The sequence below is a fragment of the Triticum dicoccoides genome, chromosome 1B (assembly GCF_002162155.2).
Source record: "Triticum dicoccoides isolate Atlit2015 ecotype Zavitan chromosome 1B, WEW_v2.0, whole genome shotgun sequence".
NCBI classification, from domain to species: Eukaryota; Viridiplantae; Streptophyta; class Magnoliopsida; order Poales; family Poaceae; genus Triticum; species Triticum dicoccoides.
In genome coordinates this window covers 561854243-561882047 of record NC_041381.1, presented here as the reverse complement: position 1 = coordinate 561882047, position 27805 = coordinate 561854243, and the positions used below count along the sequence as shown (strand labels likewise).

At 45.1% G+C, this 27805-nt stretch overlaps 2 protein-coding genes and 1 long non-coding RNA gene across 3 annotated transcripts; 1 reads left to right on the top strand and 2 right to left on the bottom strand.

Moving 5' to 3' along the window:
- Nucleotides 1-5970: 5970 nt before the first annotated feature.
- Nucleotides 5971-9249, bottom strand: LOC119348756. Its single transcript, XR_005169099.1, has 3 exons — nucleotides 8826-9249; nucleotides 8408-8683; nucleotides 5971-8141 (listed from the first exon to the last, which is right to left on the bottom strand). It is a non-coding gene; the product is annotated as an uncharacterized LOC119348756 (long non-coding RNA).
- A 286-nt stretch (nucleotides 9250-9535) lies between these two features.
- Nucleotides 9536-11823, bottom strand: LOC119348754 (60S ribosomal protein L30). The gene is made up of 5 exons (XM_037616742.1): nucleotides 11683-11823; nucleotides 11431-11536; nucleotides 10036-10137; nucleotides 9860-9928; nucleotides 9536-9780 (listed from the first exon to the last, which is right to left on the bottom strand). The coding sequence occupies exons 1-5, from the start codon at nucleotides 11701-11703 to the stop codon at nucleotides 9740-9742; spliced, it is 339 nt and encodes a 112-aa protein (XP_037472639.1). The 5' UTR covers nucleotides 11704-11823; the 3' UTR covers nucleotides 9536-9739.
- A 139-nt stretch (nucleotides 11824-11962) lies between these two features.
- On the top strand, nucleotides 11963-19231 carry LOC119348755. Its single transcript, XM_037616743.1, has 8 exons — nucleotides 11963-13749; nucleotides 15910-16448; nucleotides 16533-16587; nucleotides 17469-17579; nucleotides 17663-17895; nucleotides 18317-18524; nucleotides 18602-18661; nucleotides 18746-19231. The coding sequence occupies exons 1-8, from the start codon at nucleotides 12040-12042 to the stop codon at nucleotides 18926-18928; spliced, it is 3099 nt and encodes a 1032-aa protein (XP_037472640.1). The 5' UTR covers nucleotides 11963-12039; the 3' UTR covers nucleotides 18929-19231.
- Nucleotides 19232-27805: the final 8574 nt, after the last annotated feature.

The window sequence follows — 27805 nt, the reverse complement described above, 5'->3', positions numbered from 1 at the left end:
TTGGGAGTAATTAACCCAAGGGTCATCTTTATTTTAGCCCCCCCCCTGGGCCAGTGCTTGTCTAAGTGTTGGTCCGAACCGGGAAGACTGCGGGGCCACCTCGGGGCAACTCGAGGGCTGGTTTTACTCGTAGGCTGACCTATCCGGTGTTGCCCTGAGAACGAGATATGCGTAGCTCCTATCGGGATTGTCGGCGCATCGGGCGGCTTTGCTGGTCTTGTTTTACCATTGTCGAAATGTCTTGTAAACCGGGATTCCGAGTCTGATCGGGTCTTCCTGGGAGAAGGTCTATTCCTTTGTTGATCGCGAGAGCTTGTCATGGACTAAGTTGGGACACCCCTGCAGGGTATAATCTTTCGAAAGCCGTGCCTGCGGTTATAGGCAGATGGGAATTTGTTAATGTCTGGTTGTAGATAACTTGACACCAGATCCGAATTAAAACGCATCAACCGTGTGTGTAGCCGTGATGGTCTCTTTTCGGCGGAGTCCGGGAAGTGAACACGGTTTCTGGGTTATGTTTGACGTAAGTAGGAGTTCAGGATCACTTCTTGATCATTGCTAGTTTCACGACCGTTCCATTTGCTCTCTTCTCGCTCTTATTTGCTTATGCTAGCCACCATATATGCTTAGTCGCTGCTGCAGCCTCACCACTTTACCCCTTCCTTTCCTTTTAAGCTTTGCTAGTCTTGATACCCATGGTAATGGGATTGCTGAGTCCTCGTGGCTCACAGATTACTACAACAACAGTTGCAGGTACAGGTTCATGCGATGACCATGACGCGAGAGCGATGCTTGCTTGCGTTGAGTTCTTCTTCTGCTTCTTCTTCGGTCAGGGGATAGGTTCCAGGTCGGCAGCCTAGGCTAGCAGGGTGGATGTCGTTTGAGTTTCTGTTTGTGTTTCATCCGTAGTCGGATGGTGCTCTGATGTATTGTGATGTTGTATTCATGTGGCATTGTATGCCTTATGTATGTATCCCCATCTATTATGTAATGTCGATGTAATGATATCCACCTTGCAAAAGCGTTTCAATATGCGGGTCTATCCTTGGTGGGACCTTTGAGTTCCTTTTGGATAGGGCCGCATATTGGGCGTGACATTCATCTTGAGGGTTCAACATTTGTTCTCCAACTATATCCACTACTTGCATCATAGCATATGAACATGCATCATCATATCACAATAAATTCCTCCAACATGCATCATATAAAAAAAATCCTCCAAAAATAATATGAACTAGGGTTCATCTTCACATAACCATACCAACTAGTGACTAGAGTTCATATCTAACACAATATAACATCTATCATCAACCTAAATCAATTCTAGGGTTCAAAATATTTAAATCTAGTTCAAGAAGGGGGTGATTTGAATAAAATAATGCGACGAATCGGTAGCTATTTGACTAAAACTAATTGGAGGGATCGAAGGAGCTTACTTTTCTTTCTTCGGGCCAATCTCGATCTGCAAAAACGGTGAAGAAACAACGAAGATCAGAGGAGGGGAGTGGAGGAGATGAGAGAGGGCGAGAGGAACTGCTGTTCTTGAGGGGGGCGGCTGGGTGGGGGAGAAGGAGGTGGGGCGGCCGGCCCGCGGGCTTATAACTGCCCACACCCTACCGCCAAGGTCCCTGGCGGTAGGATCGGACAGGCTACCGCCAGGACCAGCGGCGGTAGGGTGTGACGGAGGGGGACGGGAGGCCGTTACCGCTGCTGACGTGGATAAGTTTCCTACCGCCGGGCCTCATGGCGGTAGGTTGCCTGATCCTACCGCCAGCCCCCCTGGCGGTAGGAAAAAAGGTCATATTTCAAAAAAAGATCCAAACAGGGGTCAGATCCAGATTTTATACGTGCAAAGGGTCAAAACACAAAATTTTGCCTCTAATGCATATCACCAAAATGGGTTGAATTGGTTCGGACGTCTCAAATCCCATAGACCCGTGCCAAATGGAGGGAGCTCTCGGGAGACAGGACGTCCGCCACGCGCCCACGCCAAACTCTGACACCTTGGATCCACTCCAAAATCATCTCTGGCTGGCACTAGAGCCTTATGCATGCCCGCATTCACAAATCACAACACTTGATCGGATGTTTGCTACCCGCATCCAGGCAGGCGAGCTGCACGAGAGGCCTACTCCTGTTGTCTGCATTGAACATCCGTCGCTCCGCCAGCCAGAATATACAAATCCGACTGGACATCCCCCGAGACCACACTTTCAGACCCATTCTCCCACCTTTCCTACCGTCCCAGCCCCTAGTCCGCCGCCCGGCTCCATCACCATGGTCCGCTCCAAGATGAAGTGGTTCAAGATGCTGACGCTGACCTCGTGCCAAAGGTTACCGGCATGGATGCTTGACGTCAAGCCCGTACTGGGGAGGGCCAACCTCCGAGTTTGGGCGAGGAGAAAAAGGAGGAGAGCGACCCCATGGCCATGACAAAGGTTGAGGCTTTTGCAATGGCAGAGCAGAAGGTGCCCGCAACGGAGAAGACGATGTCGTCGATGATGCACAGGTGTCCAACTTTATCAAGCTACATGTGAAGTAGAAGTTCAACCTCATGCTCCTCGAGGAGCACTGCACGGCAGTGGCTGAACTCAAGGCGGCGCGCACAGATGCCGCCACCATGGCAGAGCTCCTCACAAGCATGGGTGTCCTCAACAAGAACCGAGCTGTGCTATCATCCGTGCAGAGCCACCACACCATTGAACGTGAGGGCTGCGAGGTCCGCATCAATGACGTGCGGCGGGAGTGCACAATGACGAGGCCAAAAAGGTATATGTCAGCGCCCGTGGTTGTGTTGGGTTGGTCGCCAATCTCGAGGGAAGTAGAGTAGTTTTTTAGTTAGGATCTTTTTTTCTGTGAACACTAGGTAAATATCATTGAAAACATTGATGTTCACGGTCTTTTTAGGGCATATGGTTGGATGGCCTCCACCCAGCTAGCAGTCAACGGACACATCCGAATGTGTTCACAGACATTTGATGATCCGTGTTGTAGGGCTTGTTTGGTAAACTGTAGCAATTGAGCCAAGCTATATAAGGAGAATAATTTAGGGTGACCCAGGCCTGATTGAGAAAAAAACGGTGCAAAAAAACACATAAGCATGTAGTTAGGTTGTTTGCATGCATGATAGTTGGTGGGGTTTGATAGCAGCGGCTTCCTGCATGAGCCTCCATCCAACCATAGTCATCTACTCCCTTCGTTTCTAAATACTAGATGACCCGTTGCGCCCATGACGCAAAAAGCGAGAGCATACCAAGTACTTGAACCATAAGTAAGAATGCTCTAAAGACTGGTAATAAAGTCCCTGAAGCATAAGGAAGTAGATACTCGGGGTCTCAAATAGAAATTTCGTACATATCAGTCTATATTAGAGTAGCATGATAGCCCAAAAGAAAGTATGATATGGTTGAGCTTTTTATCTTCTACTGGTAGATAGGACAATCCATATCACTTAGCTCATCATCCAAGCCGTAATAATATTTGTTTATTTTTTGGAGAATTATCTTTGGATTTAAAGTTGCATCATCTAAGCCTCGATAAATTGCATTTTCTGGAGAATGTTCTGCAGCTGATCTTGTCTAGACATACGATGTACCTAATCAAAAGGTGAGAGTGTATGCTGGAGAAGCAACACTAAACGCCTAACCATACTCATACATAAGGTCACCTATCACAAGATGCAGGAGACAGGATTTTAGGCTGGGTATATACATGCACACCAGCTGAATTAAGATTTTAGTGTAAGCTAAAAACAGGGGATAAATCAGCGTGCAATGTTTAAATTAGATAGAGATAAGGAAAATGGTTGATTAGTAAATATATATAGCTTCATATATACCTAATTCAATTGTTGGCTGACAATTTCTCTAATGTACATATCTGAAAATACATTGCAGTGCTTGTCTGTAATGCTACTCTGTTTATTAGTGCATTGTTGGCATGCTTGTCTAACGAAATTGGCAGCACATACGTTGATAAGTATGCAAATTCTTGAGAGCTAAAACATAAACATATCCATAATTCTTTGTTTTGGGATCCATAACTACACTCATTTCTTTTCTATGTCAATAATCCATACACAAGCATATCTGATCATACTCCGCTGACACATTCAAATTACTGTTGGCACAAACTGGAGCTCATGCAAGTGCCAAAGGTAGCATGTGTATGGCAAATAGCTTGGAGAACATCTGATATTTCATCATTATACTCACACATAGCAAAGTATCCAATGTCACCACATGGTAATGTCCTAAAAGAATCGAACTGCCTGCATACTAATTACTATAAAACCAAATCTTGAGGGATGACAAAGTATTTAAAACTAAACTATATTCAGATAACTATCGTCCAAGAAGACAAGTGCTTTCAGTTAGGAGTTGCCAAACCAGCTATGGTAGCATAATACTGCAAGCCAACATATCATTGATCAGAAACAGGAACGGACCGTAAACAACGGCAGGTCACCAGCAAATCGTAGTTCAATGCATTTTTTCTTTGATATATAATGGTTCAGGTCTAAAAATATAGTATAATTATTAACACAAAAGCAGAGTAGGCATGTTTGAGTCTGTTTTGAGTTTCTTTTCTTATTCCTCTTTGGAAAGGACAAAAGTGAAGAGAAGCAGGCCTAAAATATATACCATTCAATGCCTTCATAACAATTTTTGCATGGCAAGTTAACTCTGAAGGAAGAAACTCTATGATATTACATTTAATATATAAAAGAGGATCAAACAGTTTAAATTCAGAATAATAGTAATGCTCAAGTAGGATATTTTGTTGTTACAACATCAGACAAAACCATCAAACGCTATATATTAGCTAGCTAAGTAGGGACCTCTCATCTGATTGTGCTTCTAAAATAATAACATGGAGGCGTAATAATATATGAACAATTCAGATCATATCCTAACAAACTATTAACTGTAGAAACACAAGCAAGAAAAAAAGAACATCTGATTTTGATGAAACTTAAGTCACCAATTGTGCTAGTACCAGAACACGAATAAACAAAGCATGAATGAATCAAGTTATGTGGAAAATCTTGATCAATTGTTTTGCATTACGAGGGAAACTATAAAAATAAATCCATATTTTCCTTCGTTTTGTTCCTTCTTTAGCCATGTAGACAAAATGCTGGCAATATCATTCATTAAACAACTTCCCCTAACTAAGAAATCCAACAAGCTACAAATGAAAGCCCCACTTTGTCATTTCCAAAGGGAAATACAGAAGTGGACAACAAAACAAAGAGCAATGTTGATATAGCATTATCATGCCACACAAATGCCAGGATACAATAGGAGAAGGCCTTTCGACTCAGGAATATATTTTTCACCACTTATAAATGAAGTAAGAAGCAGTAAGGGGGGAACACAAACAACAACATACCAGTATACATGCAAATAGCTTCCAAAATGAATGGACGCCACAGGAAGAATTAACTTCTACAGATCACCGAAGAGACAATAAAAGCTCTGAACTCAGAAAATCTAAGAAATGCTCAATTTAGCTCTGAACTCAGAAAATCTATGAAACTAAGTATTTTCGGTCGGGAAAACAAAGATGCTTTCTTCCACCATGAATCGCAAGATTTCCAAATAGTTGTGCTCACAAAGCTACTTAAACGTAGAAGGAAACAATAATACCTTGTATATTTGTACAGTCTATCGATGACATAGTTGTGAATTGATCTCTTTGTCTTGATACCCTCATCACCAGGCCCACCATCACTGATATTTTCTCTTCAGACACGAATGGAGAGAAGTTCTATTTGAGTATTAATCACCTTCAATATCCGCTGTTTGGAAAAAGCCTGAACATGTAGTCATTATAGTGGCTCGATGACCCTTTGCACCCATGGTGCAAGAAACCAACATATCTTAAGGAGGTACAAAATAACACACAATCAATTCAAACTAAAAGCGTTACTTTGCACGTAGAAATCAATCCGTCTGCTCCAATCCAGTAAAAGTATGATTTTAATTGAACACTCAGCCATGAAGGCGAGATGAGATCACAAGCCCTCTATAAACAGATGTGCAACCTGTATTATTGTACATCACATCATTTAAATTGGCCACTGCAATTATAGATGCATGAACCATGGTCTAGAAGAGATCAACGAACAAGTTGAGATTGCCTTCAGATTATTTGCAATGAAAATACACCAGAATGACAAAAGGCTGGGAAATATAGCAAAGTAGGGGCACATCCACCAAACTGGCGACATTAGTCATCAGTCCCAGTGCAAATTACAACATAAAAATATTAGAAACCAAGTGTGCCTGCAGCTACTGGGATGGTTACACAACTCCTTGCAGGATAATGCCCAAGTATGACTTTCTTGCAAGATAATGCCCAAGTATGACTTTCTTGCATGATCTATATATACTTAGAAAGACAGGATCAAGAAAGAGAGATAAATTATGAACCACCATCGTGTGAGACCGTATTGATTTGGCATTCCTTCATCCAATATGCATGTTTCAATCAATAAAATGTCTCCGGTGTTGCTATTTTGTTTGCTTTGTGAGGGGTCGTATTGTAAACAACTGAAACACCAATAGGAGCTTTATGAGAATTTACACAGATATATTTGCACTGACACGGAAACTGAAGCACTCTCAAAGAATAGGAACAATTAAGAAAAATATAGTCGCACTTAAATTATCCAAATCAAGTGAAAATATCCAACAAGCACTACATGTGTGATATAGTATTCTCTGAATATAATAGATAATCTAGCACACACTTTTAGAAGCATAAAGCAGATAACAAAAAAGATTGATTCATCAGCACCAGTGTACCATCTAAAGTGCATTATTGTCTAGTACCTTCATATTGTGCATAGGTTGGTGCATCTGCAACACCAAGAGCAAAAGAAACGCCTTCTTATCCGTCCCTAGAGACAAAGAAAGAGAAGCAACCCAAGAAGCCAAAGAAATACCTTTTTACTTCAATTTTATTCGTTTTAGGACCGGAATACGGTCTCCCTACATAAAAGCGGACCGAAACAACCACGACAGCCATCCAGAAGGTCCGTGTATGTAATTGAGAGTTGGACCATGCCCTAAACTAAACAAATTCTACCTAAATCAATATTAAAACCAGCGAGCAACATGCTAGAGAAGAAACATAAGAAGAAATTTGATGTTTGAGGCTACTAAATGCAAATATACGATGAGTAGTTATTAGCTATGCTAGAGTGGAGACACGACCAATGATCCCCTTCGACAACATAACCTGGATAGCATGCTATCCTTCACCTTTCAGACTGCAGTTCTGTAACTAATTCAGCGTTTAGATGACAAGTTAACTAAATGCAAACATAGGAAAAGAGAAAACTATTACACCTAAATTCATCTAATGAAAAAAGAGATAAAATCTGAAATCTGGTAATAAAGTTTTGCAGTAGGTGTGCACATTAAGTGCAGTGACACACGACTGTCAGAAAATTCAAAGAAAGGAGTCGAGTAATATGCAAATAAATTATTTGTGGTGCCTACATTGTTGTCGTTACTTCTGGGCTGGTTTAAAAATGGGCTGGTATTCCATGGAGTGTAGAGAGTAGGAACACTAAGCAGACTAACATGGTCACTGCCAGGCCAAGCCATGATTTATCCGCATGTTTATTACTATTGTGCAAGAGCAATCCAACAGTAAACAACTAAACACAGTTATCAATGCAAGCATCTTTTAGCATATTTGATCCATGTGATAGTGCAACAATAGAGGCATACCAAGAAGTCATACATATAGATGGAAATCAAGATTCAGAACGCCATGTAACACAGTAACAGGCTAGCAAAAATACAATTTTGAGTTCACTAGTCGGTTGAAACTTGTAGATCATGCAAGGATTTGTAATCTCAAAAAAAAAAAAACACAATAGGAAGTAATATAAACATTAGAGGCTCCAAAAGTTCTTCCTTATCCTATATACAGTAACTTTGCAATGAAAAATAAAATAAAATAAACATCACTTCGGGTGGTCACGGGAGAGCAAACTTACGCCATTTTCTATCAATATGTTAAATCTACCTTTTGAGAATGGCCATATCTCATCAAACTCAAAAGCACTGTCTCGCAATACAAAGATCAACAATAGTCATCGTGCATGGCACTATTCACTGAACCTGCATGTGAACCAACATCAAATTGGAAAGACACATATTTCAGATAGGTGGGTATCCAAGGGGAAAATTTATGAAACACGAGAGTGCAGAGAAGACCACCACTACCCACATCATCAGAAGTAAAATCCCCTATTTCCATACAACAAATCATGATACTTAAATCAAGCATCGCCACCACAATTTTTTCGGTGAAGACACAAGAGAATACTAAGCAGACTAACAAGAAAGAATATAGTGAAGAAAAATGAGCATGTATGGCCTTTTACCTTGCTATGTTCAGACTAATTTGGTGAGAAGCGGGAGGAGCAGAAGGATCATGGAGACGAACTGTTGTCGCTGGAGTTGCAACGGCGTGGACAAGGAGCAGCGGACCACCGGGAGACAAGGACGTGGAGGTGGCGAGAAGCGCGACATCATCCCCCTTTCCCCTCCTCTGGTGGCCCCTGAACCATCGCCAGCCACCATCCTTGCTGCTGCTTCCCTCACCTCCGTCCTCCTCACCCTCAACTGCGTGGATTCGGCAGCAGATCCTCCTCTGCGACCTGGAGCGACGGCCAACGAGGAGAGCAGTAGAGAATGAGGTTGACTAGACAGGAAAGAGGAGGGGCTCTCGGCAGGGGCGGGGATGGAGGAAGAAAGGGCGGCGGCGCTAGAGGTGAGCAGCGGGAAGGAAGGAGGAGGAACCTGCTGGCATGAGGGATGTACACATGCATCTCTCCTCCAGCGCGATGACAACGAGCCAGCGGCTCCTTCCGATGACGCTCTCCTATCAGCCACCGCACCTCATTCTCCTCTTTCCTCTCTCTTTCTCCCTCCTCCCCTGCCAGGTTGTGCCCAACCTCGCCGGCGCAGGCCGACAGCAGCCGGTGACCCTCACCTCCCTTTCCTCTTTCCTCACTTTCTTCGTCATAGGCAAGGGCGGCGATGCAAGAGTTGCGGGGGAGACGGGGGGTGGGCTAGGTCTCTCTCTCTCTCTCTCTCTCTTATCTAGCTGCTCGCCGCGCAACGTGCTCCCTATACTGTTGGCTGCACTATTCATAGCCGACGTGGACGAAAAACATTGGTTCTGCGTAGCACCCCCCTTCGACCTTTATATGTTCGATAAGCATTCTTTAAAGGCTTCAATATGGATTATCAGCAAATTAGCACCGCAGGAGTGCATATTATTTCAAGGTGTAACGTAGTCCGCACTAGAATCTCTTGAAAGAGTTATCAATGGGCAGGGCTGTGGGCAGATGAACCTAAATCTGTAAAGCTTATGTTTTAATCCCAGTTTCAGTTGGCATGTAGAATTAGGAAAATCAAGGGATTTGGGGGAGATTTTGAAAATGATTCAGGTGAAACGAATCTTAGATTTGTATGATCACACAACGCTTGACAAACAACAGTACGGGTAAGATGGAAACAACGATATCATGAAAACAAAACCACATGAATGTCCAGCGGAACAACCATATGAAGTATTATCTGTATGACAGCTCCAACTCAGCGTCGCAAAAAGGTACATAAACCGAAGATAACAAGAGTGGTTTCGAGAGCACAACAGGACCCTACAACTCGACTAAATAAAATAGGTGGAGAGCTCTCTTCTCTTCTCTTCACTGGGTGGTGGTGGTGGTGCTGATGATGTCCGAGTCACCTGAAGGATGTAACCAGTGTCAGCAGATATCACAGTGAGAAAGTAGAAACAAATGCAAGTGATCTGAATGGCAACGAACCAGGGTCAAGGATGCTGAGGCAGCACACCCGGTAGTACTTGCCGCAGGCTGTTCCAAGATCAACATTGTCTGAAACACAATGCAAACTATTAGCACAATTAAGCACGCAGACAACTATTTGTGCATAAGACAAGCAATCAGACAAAAAAGGGTCTGAAAGAGCAAAATTATCTTACTTCCATGGAAATGGTGCACGCTAATTTTCGCCAACATAGCGTAGTACTCAATCTCTGACTTCCTCAGGGGCGGGCAGTTGTTTGCGAGGATTATCAGCTTCCCTGAATATTGCAACAAATTCTCATATTAGTACTCAGAATCACATGTAAACAGGTGAACACTACAGCAATCTTATGAGTGCAACAAATATAGCAATGCCATCCTGGGGCATAGGTGATTCCATGGGACTAGTTTGATAGAACAATAGAGAATATTTTCATCATATAACAAAAAATACTTCATCCTCCCATTGTTCCTCAGATAGTGAAACTTGGAGAAGTCTTTAACAGGTAGGCTGAAATGATTCTAGGGCACTGCATTCATCTCCATGGCAGTAAAAGATGCCAAGGAGCCAAATTTCAGTCCCGTTCTACAATCCAATATTCTAACACAAACAAAAAGTAAAAAAAAAACATTACAAAAGCTGAAACCACTGGAATAAAATTGTAGAATGAAAAAAGGAGACAAACTATGTATGAATGCCCTAAATGGCAAGCAAAACCCATCTTGCTGTATCAGTTTTAAACTCAAAACTGCCCAACAAAGATGCAATTGCCTCAGACAACACCAAAAGCAAGCCAACGAGCTAAACTGCAGTGCAAACTGCAATCAGCAAATAGAAATATTCATCCTCCCAGTGTCCACCAGACATTGAGGAGGTCTTGTAGAAGTCTCAGTTCAAGAGGTGGCTTGTTTTAGGGCGCTGTATTCATCTCTAAGGCACAGCCAAAGCAAGCCAGTGAGGTAAACTTCAGTCCCATTCTACAAACATATTTGATCAGTACAAACAACAATGCGTCCCACTCTACAAACTAAATTAATCCGTAAAAACTACACGACACCTTCTGACACACAACACACGGTACAAACTGCTATCAGCAAACAAAAATATTTCACCCTCCCATTGTCCACTAGACATTAAAGAGGTCTCGCAGAAGTCTTAACTAAGAGGTGGCTTGTTCTAGGGCGCTGTATTCATCTCTAAGGCACGGCAAAAGCAAGCCAATGAGGTAAACTTCAGTCCCATTCTACAAACTAAAAGTTTCAACTCTACAAACTTCAGTGGGTATCAAAACACACGTGCAGAGAATATGCATACAGTTCAACTTATCCCACAAATAAGTACAGCAAGCAATTGACAGCCACAAAACAGATATTAACCGCGGCCCATTGGATTCATTCTACAAAAGCTAATCACGCATCTCTGGAATTAACAGTCCCGAGCGTAAGTTATAGCACTACACCCACCCTTCGGATCCAGCGGACAAAATAACTAGCAGATCGGCCACAACGACAAATCAATCAACAGTGAGATAAAAAAGGCCGTAAAAAGCGGAGAGCCGATTCATCCATACCCTTGGAGCTGCGCAGCGTCTTGAGGACGGTCTTGTAGCCGAGCGTATACTTGCCGCTCTTCATCACCAGCTGCAGCTTGTTGTTGATGTTCTCCCCGCTCTTCTTCTGCAGAGCGCATCCATCAATCGAGAAAACAGTGAGAAGATCCGTCAGAAAAGAGAGACACGGCGAGAGAAGAACCAAATCAACCGGGAGAACGAATCAAGCCGAAATGGGAGGAGCGGCGGGCGGGGATCGATTAGGGTTCGTACCGCCTTCTTGGTGGGAGCCATCGCGTCGGGCGGCCGCGGCGAGCGAGCGTGGGGATGCGGATGGCTTCGGGGGAGGCGGCGGCGCAAATGGAGGGCTCGCTAGGGTTTAGCGGCAGGGGCTATATAGGTCCGGCCGCGCGGACGAGACTGCCGCGACGGATTGGGCTGGACCGGGCCTTGATGGGCCGGGAATGAACCCAACGGGCCGTGGCGTTGAGCTGGCGAGGTGGGCCCGTGTTGCCAGACTGCTCGGTCGTAAATAGGTACGGTTGATCCGTAGCCCCCTACGCGGTGTCTCCATTCGCAAAAACCCTAGCACGAGCAGCGCCGCCGCCGCCGCCATCCTCGCCGGAGGAGATGAGTGGAGAGGGGGAGGGGGAGAGGAGGGTGCTGGACATCCTCGCGGGCTCCGACGACGACTCGGACGGCCCCGCCGAGGACTACTCGAACATCCAGATCGACGAGGGGTACGCCCGCCGCTACGAGCACAACAAGCGGCGCGAGGCGATGCAGCGCCTCAAGGAGAAGAAGAAGAAGGGCGTCGTCGCCGACCCCGACGACGAGGACTCCGACGACTCCGACGACGAGTCGGATGAGGACCAGGCCGTCGCCGCCGCCTCGCGCCGCGTCGACCGCCGCGTGCTCCAGGTCATCCGCCGCATCCGCAGCGGCGACAGCGCCATCTTCGACAAGGACGCCAAGGTGTACTCCTCCTCGTCGGAGGAGGACGAGGACGACGCCGAGGGGGAGCCCAAGGAAGGGAAGAAGGCCAAGAAGGAGCCCAAGGAGGGGAAGAAGGCCAAGAAGGAGCGGCCACTGTACCTCAAGGACGTCAACGCCCAGCACCTGATCGAGGAGGGCCCCGAGTTTGCCGTGCAGACTGGCCGCGGCAGCAAGTACGACCGGATTGCCTACAACGAGCTCCAGAGGGAGGGGCTGAAGGAGTTCCTTGAGGCGGAGAAGAAGGCATTGGGGGATGGCGATGACGAGGAGGACGATCTGTTCAAGGCGAAGCAGGCTGAAGGAGATGACGGCGACAGCGAAGAGGACGAAGACGAGAAGCAGACCGAGGAGCTGTTGGTTGAGGTTTTTGGGGATGATGACAAGCTGGATGAAAATGAGAAGTTTTTGAAGAATTACATCCTCAATAGGCCCTACCTTGAACCAGTGCCGGATAAGTTCTCGCTGGATGATATCCAGGAGGTCTCACAGGAAGAGGATGTGATCGAAACTCAGGAGGACTATGAGGATATTTATAATAAGTTGGGGAATTATAAATTCCGGCATGAGGAGGTGGAAGCTTCAGAGGGAGTGGTGACTGATCGGGTAATGGGACATCCCCGGGTTGTTGAGGGGTCTGTGAGGAAGAAGGAGAGCAGCAGAAAGAAGCAGCGGAAGAGCAAAGAGGAACGGCTTGCGCGAGCCAAGCAGGAGCAGGCAGAGGAGCTGAAGCATCTCAAGAATTTGAAGAAGAAAGAGATCGCTGAGAAGCTTGAGAAGATCCGGATGATTGCTGGAATTGAAGGGGAGGCTGCCTGTAAGCTTGGTGCAGATGACTTGGAGGAAGATTTTGATCCAGAGGATTATGACAGGAAAATGCAGGAGATGTTCGATGACAGCTACTATGGTGCTGATGAGGTTGATCCTGGGTTTGGAAGTGGAGATGATTTAGATTTGGTCAAACCTGATTTTGACAAGGAAGATGAATTGCTTGGGCTACCCAAAGATTGGGCTCTTGATGGTAAAGAAGGGTCTACTGCCACTGGTGAGAAGAAGAAAAAGAAGAAGAAAAATAAGGAGCTTGCAAATGGTGAGGAGGAAGGTGAGAAAAAGAAGGGGAAGATCTCTCTCAAGGACAAGGTGGAGCTTGAGAAGGAGCTTGATGAGTATTATAAGCTAGACTACGAGGACACCATTGGAGATCTGAAGACACGGTTCAAGTATAGGCAAGTTCAGCCAAACAGTTTTGGCCTGGAGACGTATGAGATACTGCAATCAGATGACAGGGATCTGAACCAATATGTATCCATGAAGAAGCTAGCACCATATAGGGAGGATGAATGGCAGGTGACTCATCATAAGAAGCTGAGCAAAGATTTGATCCTTGGAGGACAGAAGATAGAAGGCAAAAAGGTCAAATCTCACAAGAAATCTAAGTCTGGGGAGGGCCCTAGTTCCGGGAGGCCAGAGACAGATAAGCCAACAAGTGAACAAGAAGAAACAGATGGTAAGACTGAGTCAAAAAGCAAGAAGCACAAGACTGGGAAGAGATCCAGGTCCGAGGATGGTCCTGGTTCTGAAATGGCAGAGGAAGTCAAGGTGACAAGTGAGCAAGAACATGCAGATGCCAAGACTGAGTCAAAAAGCAAGAAGCACAAGACTGGGAAGAGATCCAGGTCTGAGGATTGTCCTGGTTCTGAAACGGCAGAGGAAGTCAAGGTGACAAGTGAGCAAGAAGATGCAGATGCCAAGACAAAATCAAAGAAGAGCAAGAAGGTCAGGACTGGCGAGGAATCCAGGTCTGAGGAACACCCTAGTTCTGGAAAGCCAGAGGAGGGCAAGTTAAGAAGTGAAGAAGAAACAGGTGGCAAGAAAAAATCAACTAGAAGTGAGCGAAGGAACCGTCGAAGGAAGGAGTTGAAAATATCCAGGGACAGGCAGGGGGCATACGGGTTGATAGATCTGAAGAGTCAGAAGAACAATTGATTTTGGGGATTCAGCATAGTTCATATGGATACTTTAGTTTTTCAATGCACCTCTGTGTGGGTGTTCCGTAGTGGAAACATCTGTTTGAACCATCAGTATACTATCTAAGTAGGATATTGTCGTCTAATTTCCGCAATTATGAACCCACTGTTATCCTAGTAGCAACCTTTTTGTCTCTGAAAGTTTCGAAGACGGTCCATTCGTGAAAGATTGATTTGGTTTTGCTGTTATAGTTTTGTTTTGCTTGTGATTTCTTGATGAGAGGTTTAAAGGAATGGTTATCTTTCTAAATTGTCACCGCATCTAGTAGAAACTGCCTGTTCCTCATGGTATCAATTACTCCATGGTAGTATCTATCAACAATGCATTCTTTGTTTTCCAATTTTGATTGGTCTCATTATCTGCATTTGTTTAATATAGTATTGCCAGTAGTTGTGACTGCTTTTAGGAATTGCCTTATTGCAGTCTAAAATGTAATTAAGTACTGTACTACCAAGTCAGATAGATAGACCAACTGCAAAGTGGACACAGTTGCTCTACTGGGCCTCTTCTCTGCAATAAAAAATAGGTTCTGTTGCACAATCAAAGTTTTAAATAGCCGGCTATAACGGTTTGAGGACGGTGCCGCTAAATGCAATAGGTCCAGTAAATTTATGAAATAGCCGGCCTGCTATAGCTGATTTGGAGGGCTGCCCGCTATGCGCTATTTTAAACTATGGGCAAAATATGCTCTTGTGTTCACCGGCTGAAGAAGAAAGCTCCATCAATAATAACGCAAGGCAACGCAGTAAACTAGAACCAAGTCTGGCCTCACCCAGTGAAGACCAAGGCAAAGTAGCAGCCCCAGCCCAGAGCAGTGGCAACCAGGTCAACACAATTAGCATCTCCTCAACCATTATCTGATCTGCTCTTGTCATCTTGCCCTCTGCACAGAAAGGAAGTACCTGGTGAGTTTATTCCCTTTTGCTGGTTGTTGGCACATGTCCCTTTCTTCTGCCGTCACAATCTCCCCACACCCCCTCCGTTATGCTCTCTGTATAATTGCCACAGGGCAGATGTTTATATATAAAGTCCCTGTCAGCTCCACAACTACTGTTTCCAGTTCCTGCTCTGCTGTTCCCCAATCTCTCTTCTCCCCCCAGAGACACCTACGATCAGTTTGTTCTTCCGCTAACAGTGCTTACCGTTTTGATTTCTCGTGTGAAGCAGGTCGATTCGTGCCGGTTCACCGCCAGCCCCGGTTGCTCCTGCCCTCTAAGGCTCTAGGGGCCTTACTGGTGTTTGCTTCCTGAAGTTTCAGGTTCTTTGGTCAAATAGCCAGTTGAAGCTGCTCTTTGGTGCTGCACAATGTCAACAACTGAAAGCAGAAGGCTGTCCGACGACTATGAAGTCGCGGATGTCCTCGGCCGAGGCGGTTTCTCCATAGTGAGAAGAGGCGTGAGCAAGTCTGATGAAGGAAAGACCCAGGTCGCGATAAAGACTCTCCAAAGGCTCGGCCCCGCGATGATGGGGATGCAGCAGGGGTCAAAGGGCGCGCCGAGCTCGGGTGGGCTCCCACTGTGGAAGCAAGTATCCATCTCCGACGCGCTGCTCACCAACGAGATACTTGTCATGAGGAGGATAGTGGAGAACGTCGCGCCGCACCCGAACGTCATCAGCCTGCACGATGTCTATGAGGACGCCCACGGCGTGCACCTCGTCCTCGAGCTGTGCTCGGGTGGCGAGCTGTTCGACAGGATCATAGGGCGGGAGCGGTACTCGGAGTTTGATGCGGCCGCTGTTGTTAGGCAGATTGCTGGTGGGTTGAAGGCCCTTCACAAGGCCAACATCATACACAGAGACTTGAAGCCAGAGAACTGCCTCTTCTCGGACAGAAAAGAAGATTCAACACTGAAGATTATGGATTTCGGTTTGAGTTCTGTAGAAGATTTCAGTGACCCGGTTGTGGCGCTGTTTGGGTCAGTAGATTATGTTTCGCCGGAAGCACTCTCGCGGCAAGAGGTTTCGACTGCAAGCGACATGTGGTCTGTTGGGGTGATTCTGTACATTCTTTTGTCCGGGTATGTTGGTCATCCTGTCTTGTAATAATTCCATTGGTTTGATTTCGTCATTGCAGTTTGCAGACTTTGATCTGTATATTTCAGATGCCCACCATTTCATGCCGCAACTAATCAAGAAAAGCAGCAAAGGATCCTGCAAGTAAGTACTCCTCTGAACTACCATCTGAGGAAAATGTCCTCTTTTTTTGGGAATGGGAAATGTTCTGCAGTGGTGATCAAACTGATTTGTAATTTTTTTTGTGATTCATATGGGGTAAATGTTCTGCGGTTGTGACCAAATTGGTCTGGGATTTTCTTATGATTCATATATCCTTGTTTCCACCTTATTAGTATTTCTACAACCAGCTATGAAAATGTTGATTGATCACGTTGACACATGTGTAGTTGGAAGGGAGTTAAATCTGTATCCCCTGGAGTATCTTTGCATCTTTGCATTTACTTAAGAAACAGAAGCACCGTGCCCATGAATGTAATATTGAGGTTTGCACACGCTCTTCCAGTATAAATTATGGGTGAGGCATTTTCATTCACTTTGCAAAGTTGCATGAGTGTCCACCTTCCATCAACTGGTATGGAGCATTGACCTTGAATAGTACAGAGACATGACTGTCAATCATTGCTGAATTTTATTCTTCTGCTAGTTGTTGGCACTTGAATTTCGATTTGTCTTATCTGATGTCCAGTTCAAAACTTCCAATGTGCCAAGTTTCTTTGAGATGTGTAAGTCAGTAGCTAACTGGAGATTCCTTTAAGCGTACAAACAAAAAAATTCTAACATGAGAGCGACACCCAAATTACAAGCCACTATGGATGTGTGTTTTTTTTGGCGGGTATTATGTATGTGGGGTTAATTGGAGATTGTTTCATAAGCCACTAAAAATGGAATTGACACCTTTGTCTCTGAAGAATCAAGTCCCCGAAACTCCTGATTGCTTACTTGCTTCAACAATGAAACCACCAATCTTGCACTACTAGTCAGAGTCATAACCTAATGTCGTTTGTTTGATGTGCTTCTTTCAGGGTGAATTCAGTTTTCAGGGGCATACATGGAAAACAATAACTTCGTCGGCCAAAGATTTGATTTCCAGTCTTCTTTCCGTTGAACCTTACAAAAGGCCCACAGCAAGCGATGTCTGTCTCGGGCTCCCTTTTCTACTTCTTCGCACTTTACTTGACATTAGCTGACCGTGGGCCTGTTTATGATGAAAAACCAGCTCTTGATGCATCCTTGGGTGATAGGAGACTGCGCCAAGCAAGATCGCATTGATGCAGAGGTCGTCTCAAAACTGCAAAGGTTCAATGCTAGAAGGAAATTGAGGGCGGCAGCGATAGCCAGTGTCCTGAGCAGCAAAGTGGCATTGAGGACAAAAAGGCTGAGGAGTCTTTTGGGAACCCATGACCTTAGCTCGGAAGAGCTAGATAACCTGCGGCAACATTTTGCAAGGATGTGAGTTAGCTGCTATATGGGCTTTTCCAATATTCAAAACATTGTTTATTACTACTTGAAATATTGCTTATCATTGCTTCAATATATTGTTTATTACTTGGACATTGGTAACAACATTTCTCTGCTAATGTATAAACACAGCAATTGTTCAAAATGTGGTAAGTCTCAACATATTCTCTCAAAAAGCTGTTTTAAACATCAAATAAGTTTATTTTGCTAGACAAATGCATGCAAGTTATTGCATGGTGTTGAATGCGATAATAATCGATTATTATGTTTTTCTATAATATCAAGCCATGCTCATGTCATAAGCTAGTAAAGGAACTTGCACACAACGACTTTTAAAGGATGTGTGTTTCTGGAGTCTGTTCATTCGGCAGTTTGAATACTTGAGTTTATGTGCAAGGTGCTCCTGGTGCAGATGCGCAGACGGAGAGAATGCCACGCTGACAGAATTTGAGCAGGTGCTGAAAGCAATGAAGATGGACTCGCTGATCCCTCTGGCTCCTCGTGTATTTGATTTGTTCGACAACAACCGTGATGGAACCGTGGACATGAGGGAGATCCTTTGCGGGCTCTCCAGCCTGAGGAACTCGCGGGGCGACGACGCGCTGCGGCTCTGCTTCCAGGTAAACTCCAAAACAGTGCGACTCTGCTGGAGAAGGTTCTTGTGATGATGATCTGACCAAAAACACTACTGATTCAGATGTACGACGCCGATCGGTCGGGCTGCATCAGCAAGGAAGAGCTGGCGTCGATGCTCCGGGTAAGCAGGGCAAGACACCACACACTACCTGTACTGTACCAGATCAAATTGCTGTTCTGAACACAAAGTTGCTGTGATTGGTAGGCGCTGCCTGAGGAGTGCCTCCCGGGGGACATCGCGGAGCCGGGGAAGCTGGACGAGATGTTCGACACGATGGACGCCAATGGCGACGGCGAGGTCACCTTCGATGAGTTCAAGGCGGCGATGCAGAAGGACAGCGCCCTCCAGGATGTCGTCCTCTCGTCCCTGCGACCGGGGCAGCAGTAGACTTGTTCATTCGAATTTGTACTAGTTGAACGTGCAGTCTCCTGTCTGAACTCTGTCTTTAGTTCACCGGCTGCTGTAAAATGGGAAGGGGAACAAACAGTAGATGCGACGCCGTTTGTGCTTAAACTCCTGCACGATATTTATTTCTAAGGGAGCACCTATTCATCTGTCTTAGAGATATATTTGAATACATGTATTTGATAGTCTAGGATTTGTAATTTGTCTTATGCCTTATCTTCAGGAGAGGCGTCTTGCCTACTCGCCCTCGAGGCTCAATAATACATCCATCATATTCTGCACCAATGTCTCTCTCCCTCTCCCTTTTAACATGGTATCAGCCTAACCGATTCAAACCCTAATTGTTGGCCGCCACTTTTGCCCCGGGCGCCGCCCCCGGGGCGGTCGGCCTCCATGACCGTCGCGGGGGCCGCGCCGCCTGTACCTAGGGTTCGTCCGCCGCTCGTGTTGACCGTCTGCCCTAGAAAGTCTTTTTTCATGAGCCCTTGCTTTGAGTTTTCTCTCTCCCGCCGGTCACCTTGATCGGCGTTTTTCTTTTTGGTTTTCCGATCTATGCTTGATCGGTATGCGTCGCCCGTCGTCGCCGTCGATCCTCGTCACGCACCTCTACTCCATCACCGACGCGACCGGGCGGCTTCTTCATCGACCCGGCAGCCTAGCGCGACAGGCGGCCCTTCACGGCTGCCGTTCGCGCGTCTGCTCGCTCGTCGCCCTGCGTCGGCCCTCGCCGCCCTGCTCTGACCAGGACTCCTGCATCGCCCCGACCCGGTGGCCTCACGCCATGTGGCGTCCCATCACAGCCGCCGTTCACACGTAGGCCCGCCCGTCGATCTACGCCGTGCCTGTATGGCCGCCCTGCCGACCGTCGTTGTTGGCTTCATCTCGGACTTCGCCGCCACCCCGCCTCCACTGAGCGGCGTCCCGACCTCGCGCGCGATCAGATTGATCACCCGCTCGCCGTCACGATCCGTCTCATCTATGCCACGCGATCGACCTGGCCCATCGGTCGCGCGCGCCTCCGCAAGTCCCGTGAAGATCGTCCTCGAGTTCAGCACGCCCCTCCATCGATCGAGCAACGGGTTGCCGCTGCGTCGCCCGTGGTTCCCCTCGTGGCTGCATTGACTCGTGCGCCGCCCCTGCGTCGCCCCTTCGGGCCATAGTGTCGCGATACGCGGTCCCTGCAGCCGCCCCGAGGCCGTCCCCGTGGTTGCACCTGAAGGAAATATGCCCTAGAGGCAATAACAAAGTTGTTATTTTATATTTTCTTATTTCATGATAAATGTTTATTATTCATGCTAGAATTGTATTAACCGGAAACTTGATACATGTGTGGATACATAGACAAAACACCGTGTCCCTAATATGCCTCTATTTGACTAGCTCGTTAATCAAAGGTGGTTAAGTTTCCTAACCATAGACATGTGTTGTCATTTGATGAACGAGATCACATCATTAGGAGAATGATGTAATGGACAATACCCATCCGTTAGCATAGACAATGATCGTTCAGTTCTATTGCTACTGCTTTCTTCATGTCAAATACATATTCCTCCGACTATGAGATTATGCAACTCTCGAATACCGGAGGAATGCCTTGTGTGCTATCAAACGTCAACGTAACTGGGTGATTATAAAGATGCTCTACAGGTATCTCCGAAGGTGTTTATTGGGTTGGCATAGATCGAGATTAGGATTTGTCACTCCAAGTATTGGAGAGGTATCTCTGGACCCTCTCGGTAATGCACACCATAATAAGCCTTGCAAGCAAAGTAACTAATGAGTTAGTTGTAGGATGATGCATTACAGAACGAGTAAAGAGACTTGCCAGTAACGAGATTGAACTAGGTATGAAGATACCTGAAGGAAATATGCCCTAGAGGCAATAATAAAGTTGTTATTTTATATTTCCTTATTCATGATAAATGTTTATTATTCATGCTAGAATTGTATTAACCGGAAACTTGATACATGTGTGGATACATAGACAAAACATCGTGTCCCTAGTATGCCTCTACTTGACTAGCTCGTTAATCAAAGGTGGTTAAGTTTCCTAACCATAGACATGTGTTATCATTTTATGAACAGGATCACATCATTAGGAGAATGATGTGATGGACAAGACCCATCCGTTAGCTTAGCATAATGATCATTCAGTTTTATTGCTACTACTTTCTTCATGTCAAATACATATTCCTCCGACTATGAGATTATGCAACTCCCGGATACCGGAGGAATGCCTTGTGTGCTATCAAACGGCACAACGTAACTGGGTGATTATAAAGATGCTCTACAGGTATCTCCGAAGGTGTTTGTTGGGTTGGCATAGATCGAGATTAGGATTTGTCACTCCGAGTATCGGAGAGGTATCTCTGGGCCCTCTCGACAATGCACATCATAATAAGGCTTGCAAGCAATGTGACTAATGAGTTAGTTGCGGGATGATGCATTACGGAACGAGTGAAGAGACTTGCCGGTAACGAGATTGAACTAGGTATGAAGATACCGACGATCGAATCTCGGGCAAGTAACATACCGATGACAAAGGGAATAATGTATGTGGTCATAACGGTTCGACCGATAAAGATCTTCATAGAATATGTGGGAGCCAATATGAGCATGCAGGTTTCGCTATTGGTTATTGACTGGAGAGGTGTCTCGGTCATGTCTACATAGTTCTCGAACCCGTAGGGTCTGCACGCTTAACGTTCAATGACGATTTTGTATTATATGAGTTATGTGATTTGGTGATCGAATGTTGTTCAGTGTCCCGGATGAGATCGCGGACATGACAAGGAGTCTCGAAATTGTCGAGATGTAAAGATTGATATATAGACGATAGTATTCGGACACCGGAAGTGTTCCGGGGATATCGGGTATGTATCGGGTCACCGGAAGGGGTTCCGGGCATCCCCCCGGCAACTACATGGGCCTGATGGGCCAAGAGTGGGACAGACCAGCCCCTAAGGGGCTGGTGCGCCCCATGTAGGCTGAAATAGAGGGGGTAAGGAAAGAGGAGAAGAGATAAAGGAAGGGAAGGGGTTCGGCCTCGCCCTTCCTTCTCTCCCCGCTCCTCCTTCCTTCCCCCTTCAAGAATTATGGTAAGGGGGTGGGCGAATAGGATTAGGGCCCCAAGTAGGATTCCTCCTACTTGTGTGCCCCCTTGGCTGTCCCCTCTCCCTCCCACCTATATATATGAAGGGGGAGGCGCCTAGAACACACATCATTGATTCCTAGCCGTGTGCGGTGCCCCCCTCCACAGTTTACGCCTCCGGTCATATTCACGTAGTGCATAGGCAAACCCTGCGCAGATCACTTCACCATCACTGTCACCACGCCGTCGTGCGGACGCAACTCTCCCTCAACACTTTGCTGGATCAAGAGTTTGATGGACGTCATCGAGCTGAACGTGTGTAGAACTCGGACGTGTCATACGTTCGGTGCTTGATCGGTCGGAACGAGAAGAAGTTCGACTACATCGACCGCGTTAACAAACGCTTCCGCTTCCGGTCTACAAGGGTACGTGGACACACTCTCCCCCTCTCGTTTCTATGCTTCTCCTAGATAGATCTTGCGTGAGCGTAGGATTTTTTTTGAAATTGCATGCTACGTTTCCCAACAGTGGCATCCGAGTCAGGTCTATGTGTAGATGATATGCACGAGTAGAACACAAAGAGTTGTGGGCGGTGATCGTCATACTGCTTACCACCAATGTCTTATTTTGATTCGATGGTATTGTTGGATGAAGCGGCCCGAACCAACCTTACATGACCATGTTCATGAGACCGGTTCCACGACAGACATGCAACTAGTTCTGCATAAAGGTGGCTGGCGGGCCGGGTGTCTGTTTCTCCAACTTTAGTTGAATCGAATTTGACTACGGTCGGTCCTTGTTGAAGGTTAAAACAGCAAACTTGATAAATCACCGTTGTGGTTTTGTGCCGTAGGTAAGAACAGTCTTGCTAGAAGTCCATAGCAGCCACGTAAAACTTGCAACAACAATGTAGAGGACGTCTAACTTGTTTTTGCAGGGCATGTTGTGGACATCATGCCATATACGTTGTTGTATGAGATGATCATGTTTTGTAAAAGTTAACGGCAACTGGCAGGAGCCTTATGGTTATCGCTTTATTGCATGAAATGCAAACGCCATGTAATTGCTTTACTTTATCACTAAGAGGTAGCGATAGTTGTAGGAGCAATAGTTGGAGAGACGACCACGATGCTACGATGGAGATCAAGGTGTCGAGCCGGTGAAAATGGAGATCATGACGTGCTTTGGAGATGGAGATCAAAAGCACAAGATGATGATGGCCATATCATGTCACTATTTTGGTTGCATGTGATGTTTATCTTTATGCATCTTATTTTGCTTAGTACGGCGGTAGCATTATAAGATGATCCCTTAACTAAATTTCAAGGTATAAGTGTTCTCCCCGAGTATGCACCGTTGTGAAAGTTCTTCGTGCTGAGACACGTGATGATCGGGTGTGATAGGCTCTACGTTCATATACAACGGGTGCAAGCCAATTTTGCACATGCGGAATACTTGGGTTAAACTTTACGAACCTAGCATGTACAAACATGGCCTCGGAACACTGGAGACCGAAAGGTCGAACGTGAATCATATAGTAGATATGATCAACATAGAGATGTTCACCATTGATGACTACTCCATCTCATGTGATGATTGGACATGGTTTAGTTGCTTTGGATCATGTATCATTAGATGACTTGAGGGATGACTATCTAACTGGGAGTTCTTAAGTAATATGATTAACTGAACTTAGTCCTGATAGTCTTTGTGTATCTATGTTGTAGATCAATGGCATGTGCTACCGTTCCCTTGAATTTTAACGCGTTCCTAGAGAAAGCTAAGTTGAAAGATGATGGTAGCAACTACACTGACCGGGTCTGTAACATGAGGATTATTGATAACCCACAAGTATAGGGGATCGTTTTTAGCCTTCTTCGATAAATAAGAGTGTCGAACCCAACGAGGAGCTAAAGGCAGAAAAAATATTTTTCCCTCAAGTTCTATCGACCACCGATACAACTCTACGCACACTTGACGTTTGCTTTACCTAGAACAAGTATGAAACTATTTTGCAAGAATAAAACTACGAGTACTTTCTGAGAATAAAACCATGGATAAAATGCAAGGTAGTAAAAGTAGATAGCTTTTGTCAACGAGAAAGTCATTTGTCCCTAGGCAATCGATAACAAGTACCGGTAATCATTCTTGCAATTTTATATGAGGGAGAGGCATGAGCTAACATACTTTCTCTAGTTGGATCATATGCACTTATAGTTGGACCCCTAGCAAGCATCCACAACTACTAAAGATCATTAAGGTCGTGAAACCCAACCATAGCATTAAGTATCAAGTCCTCTTTACTCCCATACGTCATGACCCACTTATCCGCATTTAGGCTGTTGTCATCCCCCGCAACATTGACAATAAGCAAACCATGAACATATTGCAATACCCTATAGCAGGGGCCCCTCACATTTGCGTGAGACAGAGGGCACCGTAGGATAGCACCATAAATAAAATATACAATCATACCAATCAAGATCACGATTAACCCATAGGATAAAACGGATCTACTCAAACATCATAGGATTACCATAGATCATTGGGAAATAATATATGGAATTAAGCACCATGTTTAAGTAGAGATTACAGTAGGGAGAACGGGTGTTACACCGCTGCATAGAGGGGGAGAGAGTTGGTGTTGACAGTAGCAAGATTGTTGATGTAGATCACCGTCACGATCCTTGCCCCGGCGGCACTCTGGCGCCACCGAGAGAGAGGGGGGGGGAGCCCCCTCATTCTTCTTCCTCCTTGCCCCTCCTAGATGGGAGGATGGTTTCCCCTCTAGTCCATGGCCTCCATGGCGGTGGAGGGGCAGCATCCCCTCCGAGATTGGATCTCCTTCTCTATTCTCTTCTGTTTCGCGCTCCCCAGATCTGACCCTTCACGGTTTCTTAAATTCCCGGAGATCCGTAACTCTGATTGCATTGAGATTTTTACATGATTTTTTCCAGATATAAGCTTCCTTGCGCTCGAAGTAGAGCTCCAACCGACGTTCGAGGAGGTAACGATACACCAGGGCGTGCCTAGGCCCTGGTGGCGCGACCTGGTGGGTTGTGGAGGCCTCGGGCCTCCGTTTACATTGATTTCACCTCCTAAAATTCACAAATATTCCAAAATAATTCTCCATAGATTTTTGTTGCATTTGGACTTCGTTTGATATGGATTCTCTGCGAAACAAAAACATGCAACAAACATGAACTTGCACTGGGCACTAGATAAGTAAGTTAGTCCAAATAAATCATATAAAAAGTTGCCAAAAGTATGTAAAAAGTTGTATAATATTGGCATGAAACAATCAAAAAATTATAGATACGACGGAGACGTATCAGCATCCCCAAGCTTAATTCCTGCTCGTCCTCGAGTAAGTAAATGATAAAAAAGATATTTTTCTGATGTGGAATGCTACCTAGCATAAACTTGATCATATATATAATCATGGCATGAATATTAAGACATAAGTGATTCAAAGCAATAGTCTATAATTTGACATAAAGACATCAATACTCAGGCATCCCAATAAACAATCATGTCTTTCGAAATATCAACGCTAAAGAAAGCTATCCCTACAATATCATATAATCTTGTCATGCTCTGTCTTCTTAACACAAAGTATTTATCATGCACAAACCCGATGACAAGCCGAGCAATTGGTTCATAATTTTTAACGCGCTTCAACTTTTTCAACCCTCATGCAATACATGAGTGCAAGCCATGGATATAGCACTATGGGTGGAATAGAGTATGATGATAGGGGTAAATATAAAGAAGACAAAAAAGTAAGAAAGTCTCACATCGACATGGCTAACCAACGGGCTATGGAGATGCCCATCAATTGATATCAATGCGAGGGTAGGGATTACCATGCAACGAATGCACTAAGAGCTATAAGTGTATGAAAGCTCCATATGAAAACTAAGTGGGTGTGCGTCTAATCCTATAATGAAATATTCCCACTAGTATATGAAAGTGACAACATATGAGACTCTTCATATGAAAAACATGGTGCTACTTTGAAGCACAAGTGTGGTAAAGGATACTAACAATGCCCCTTCTCTCTTTGTTTATTTTTTCTTTTTCTTTTTTTTCTTTCTTTTTTCTTCTTTTTTCATTTTCTTCTTTTTTTATTTTTTTCTTCTTTTTTTCTCTCTCATTGTCCGGAGTCTCATCCCAACTTGTGGGGGAATCATAGTCTCCATCATCCTTTCCTCACTGGGGCACTGCTCTAAAAATGAATAATGATGATCATCACACTTCTATTTACTTATAACTCAAAAGAAATAAAAATTACAACTCGATACCTATAACAAAGTATGAATCTATGTGAATGCCTCTGGCAATACTAGGATGTGCAATGATCTAGTGTAACATGTATAAAAAATGATGCATGGTGGCTGAGCCACAACTACTATGTCAGCTATATGATCATGCAAAGCAATACGACAATGAATGCTCAAGTCATCAAAACGGAAGCGGTGGACGTTGCATGGAAATATATCTCGGAATGGCTATTGAAAGGCCATAATAGGTAGGTATGGTGGCTGTTTTGAGGAAGATATAATAAGGCTTATGTGTGATAGAGTGTAACATATCACGGGTTTTGGATGCACCGGCGAAGTTTACACCACGTCTCGAGGTGAGAAAGGGCAATGCACGGTACCGTAGAGGCTAGCAAATTGCGGAAAGGTAAGAGTGCGTATAATCCATGGACTCACATTAGTCATAAAGAACTTATATACTTATTGTAAAAGTTTATTAGCCCTCGAAGCAAAGTACTACTACGCATGCCCCTAGGGGGATAGATTGGTACGAAAAGACCATCGCTCATCCCCGACCGCCACTCATAAGGAAGACAATCAATAATAAATCATGCTCCAACTTCATAGCATAACGAGAGACTATACGTGCATGCTTCGGGAATCACAAACCTTAACACCAATATTCTTACTAACCACAACCATTTACTAGTACCTCCCACATATTCCATCTCTATATCGCAAAACTATTGCATGGAATCAAACATATCATATTCAATGATCCACAAGTTTTATGTAGGATTTTATGACTAACCATGCAATTGACCATGTTGAGTCTCTAAATAGATATAAGTGAAGCATTTCCCTCAAAAAAATATAAGTGAAGCATGAGAGTTTAATTCTTTCTATAAAAGACTATGCTCTAATAAGTATAAGTGAAGCAAAAGAGCATTCTACAAATAACGGTTTTATATGTGAAGAGAAACAGGCAATCCAAACTTCAAATGATATAACACTACAAAAAAAAGACACATCCGTGACATTTTGGGCCGAACGAAAAAAATTTATGTCATACATATGACACTTCTGTGACGATAATTGTGACAAAACCCGGTATCATCATAGATGTGGTGGGCTCCTACTTCTATGACAAAACATCATGACAGAAAATGGGCTTTTCGTCCTGGGCGGGCCAGAGATGCAGCTGCATGACATTCTTTGGGCCGTCCATGACGAAAAAAATCGTGGTAGAAGCGAGGGCGAGGAAAATTTCGGGGAGTTCCCGGTTACGGTGGGAGGTCGGGGGCCGAGCGATGCGTGTTTCTCTTGTACACGTACGCGCGTGTGTGCGAGGCATTGGCTCTAACTGAACCCGAGCGAGGCGTTGGGCTCTAACTGAACCCGAGCGATTGCACTGCAGGCTACGCGTTACTGAACCCGAGCTATCGATCGATGGCTGTTAACTGAACCCGATCGAGCGATTCCTTCGCTACTGCTGCTAACTGAAGC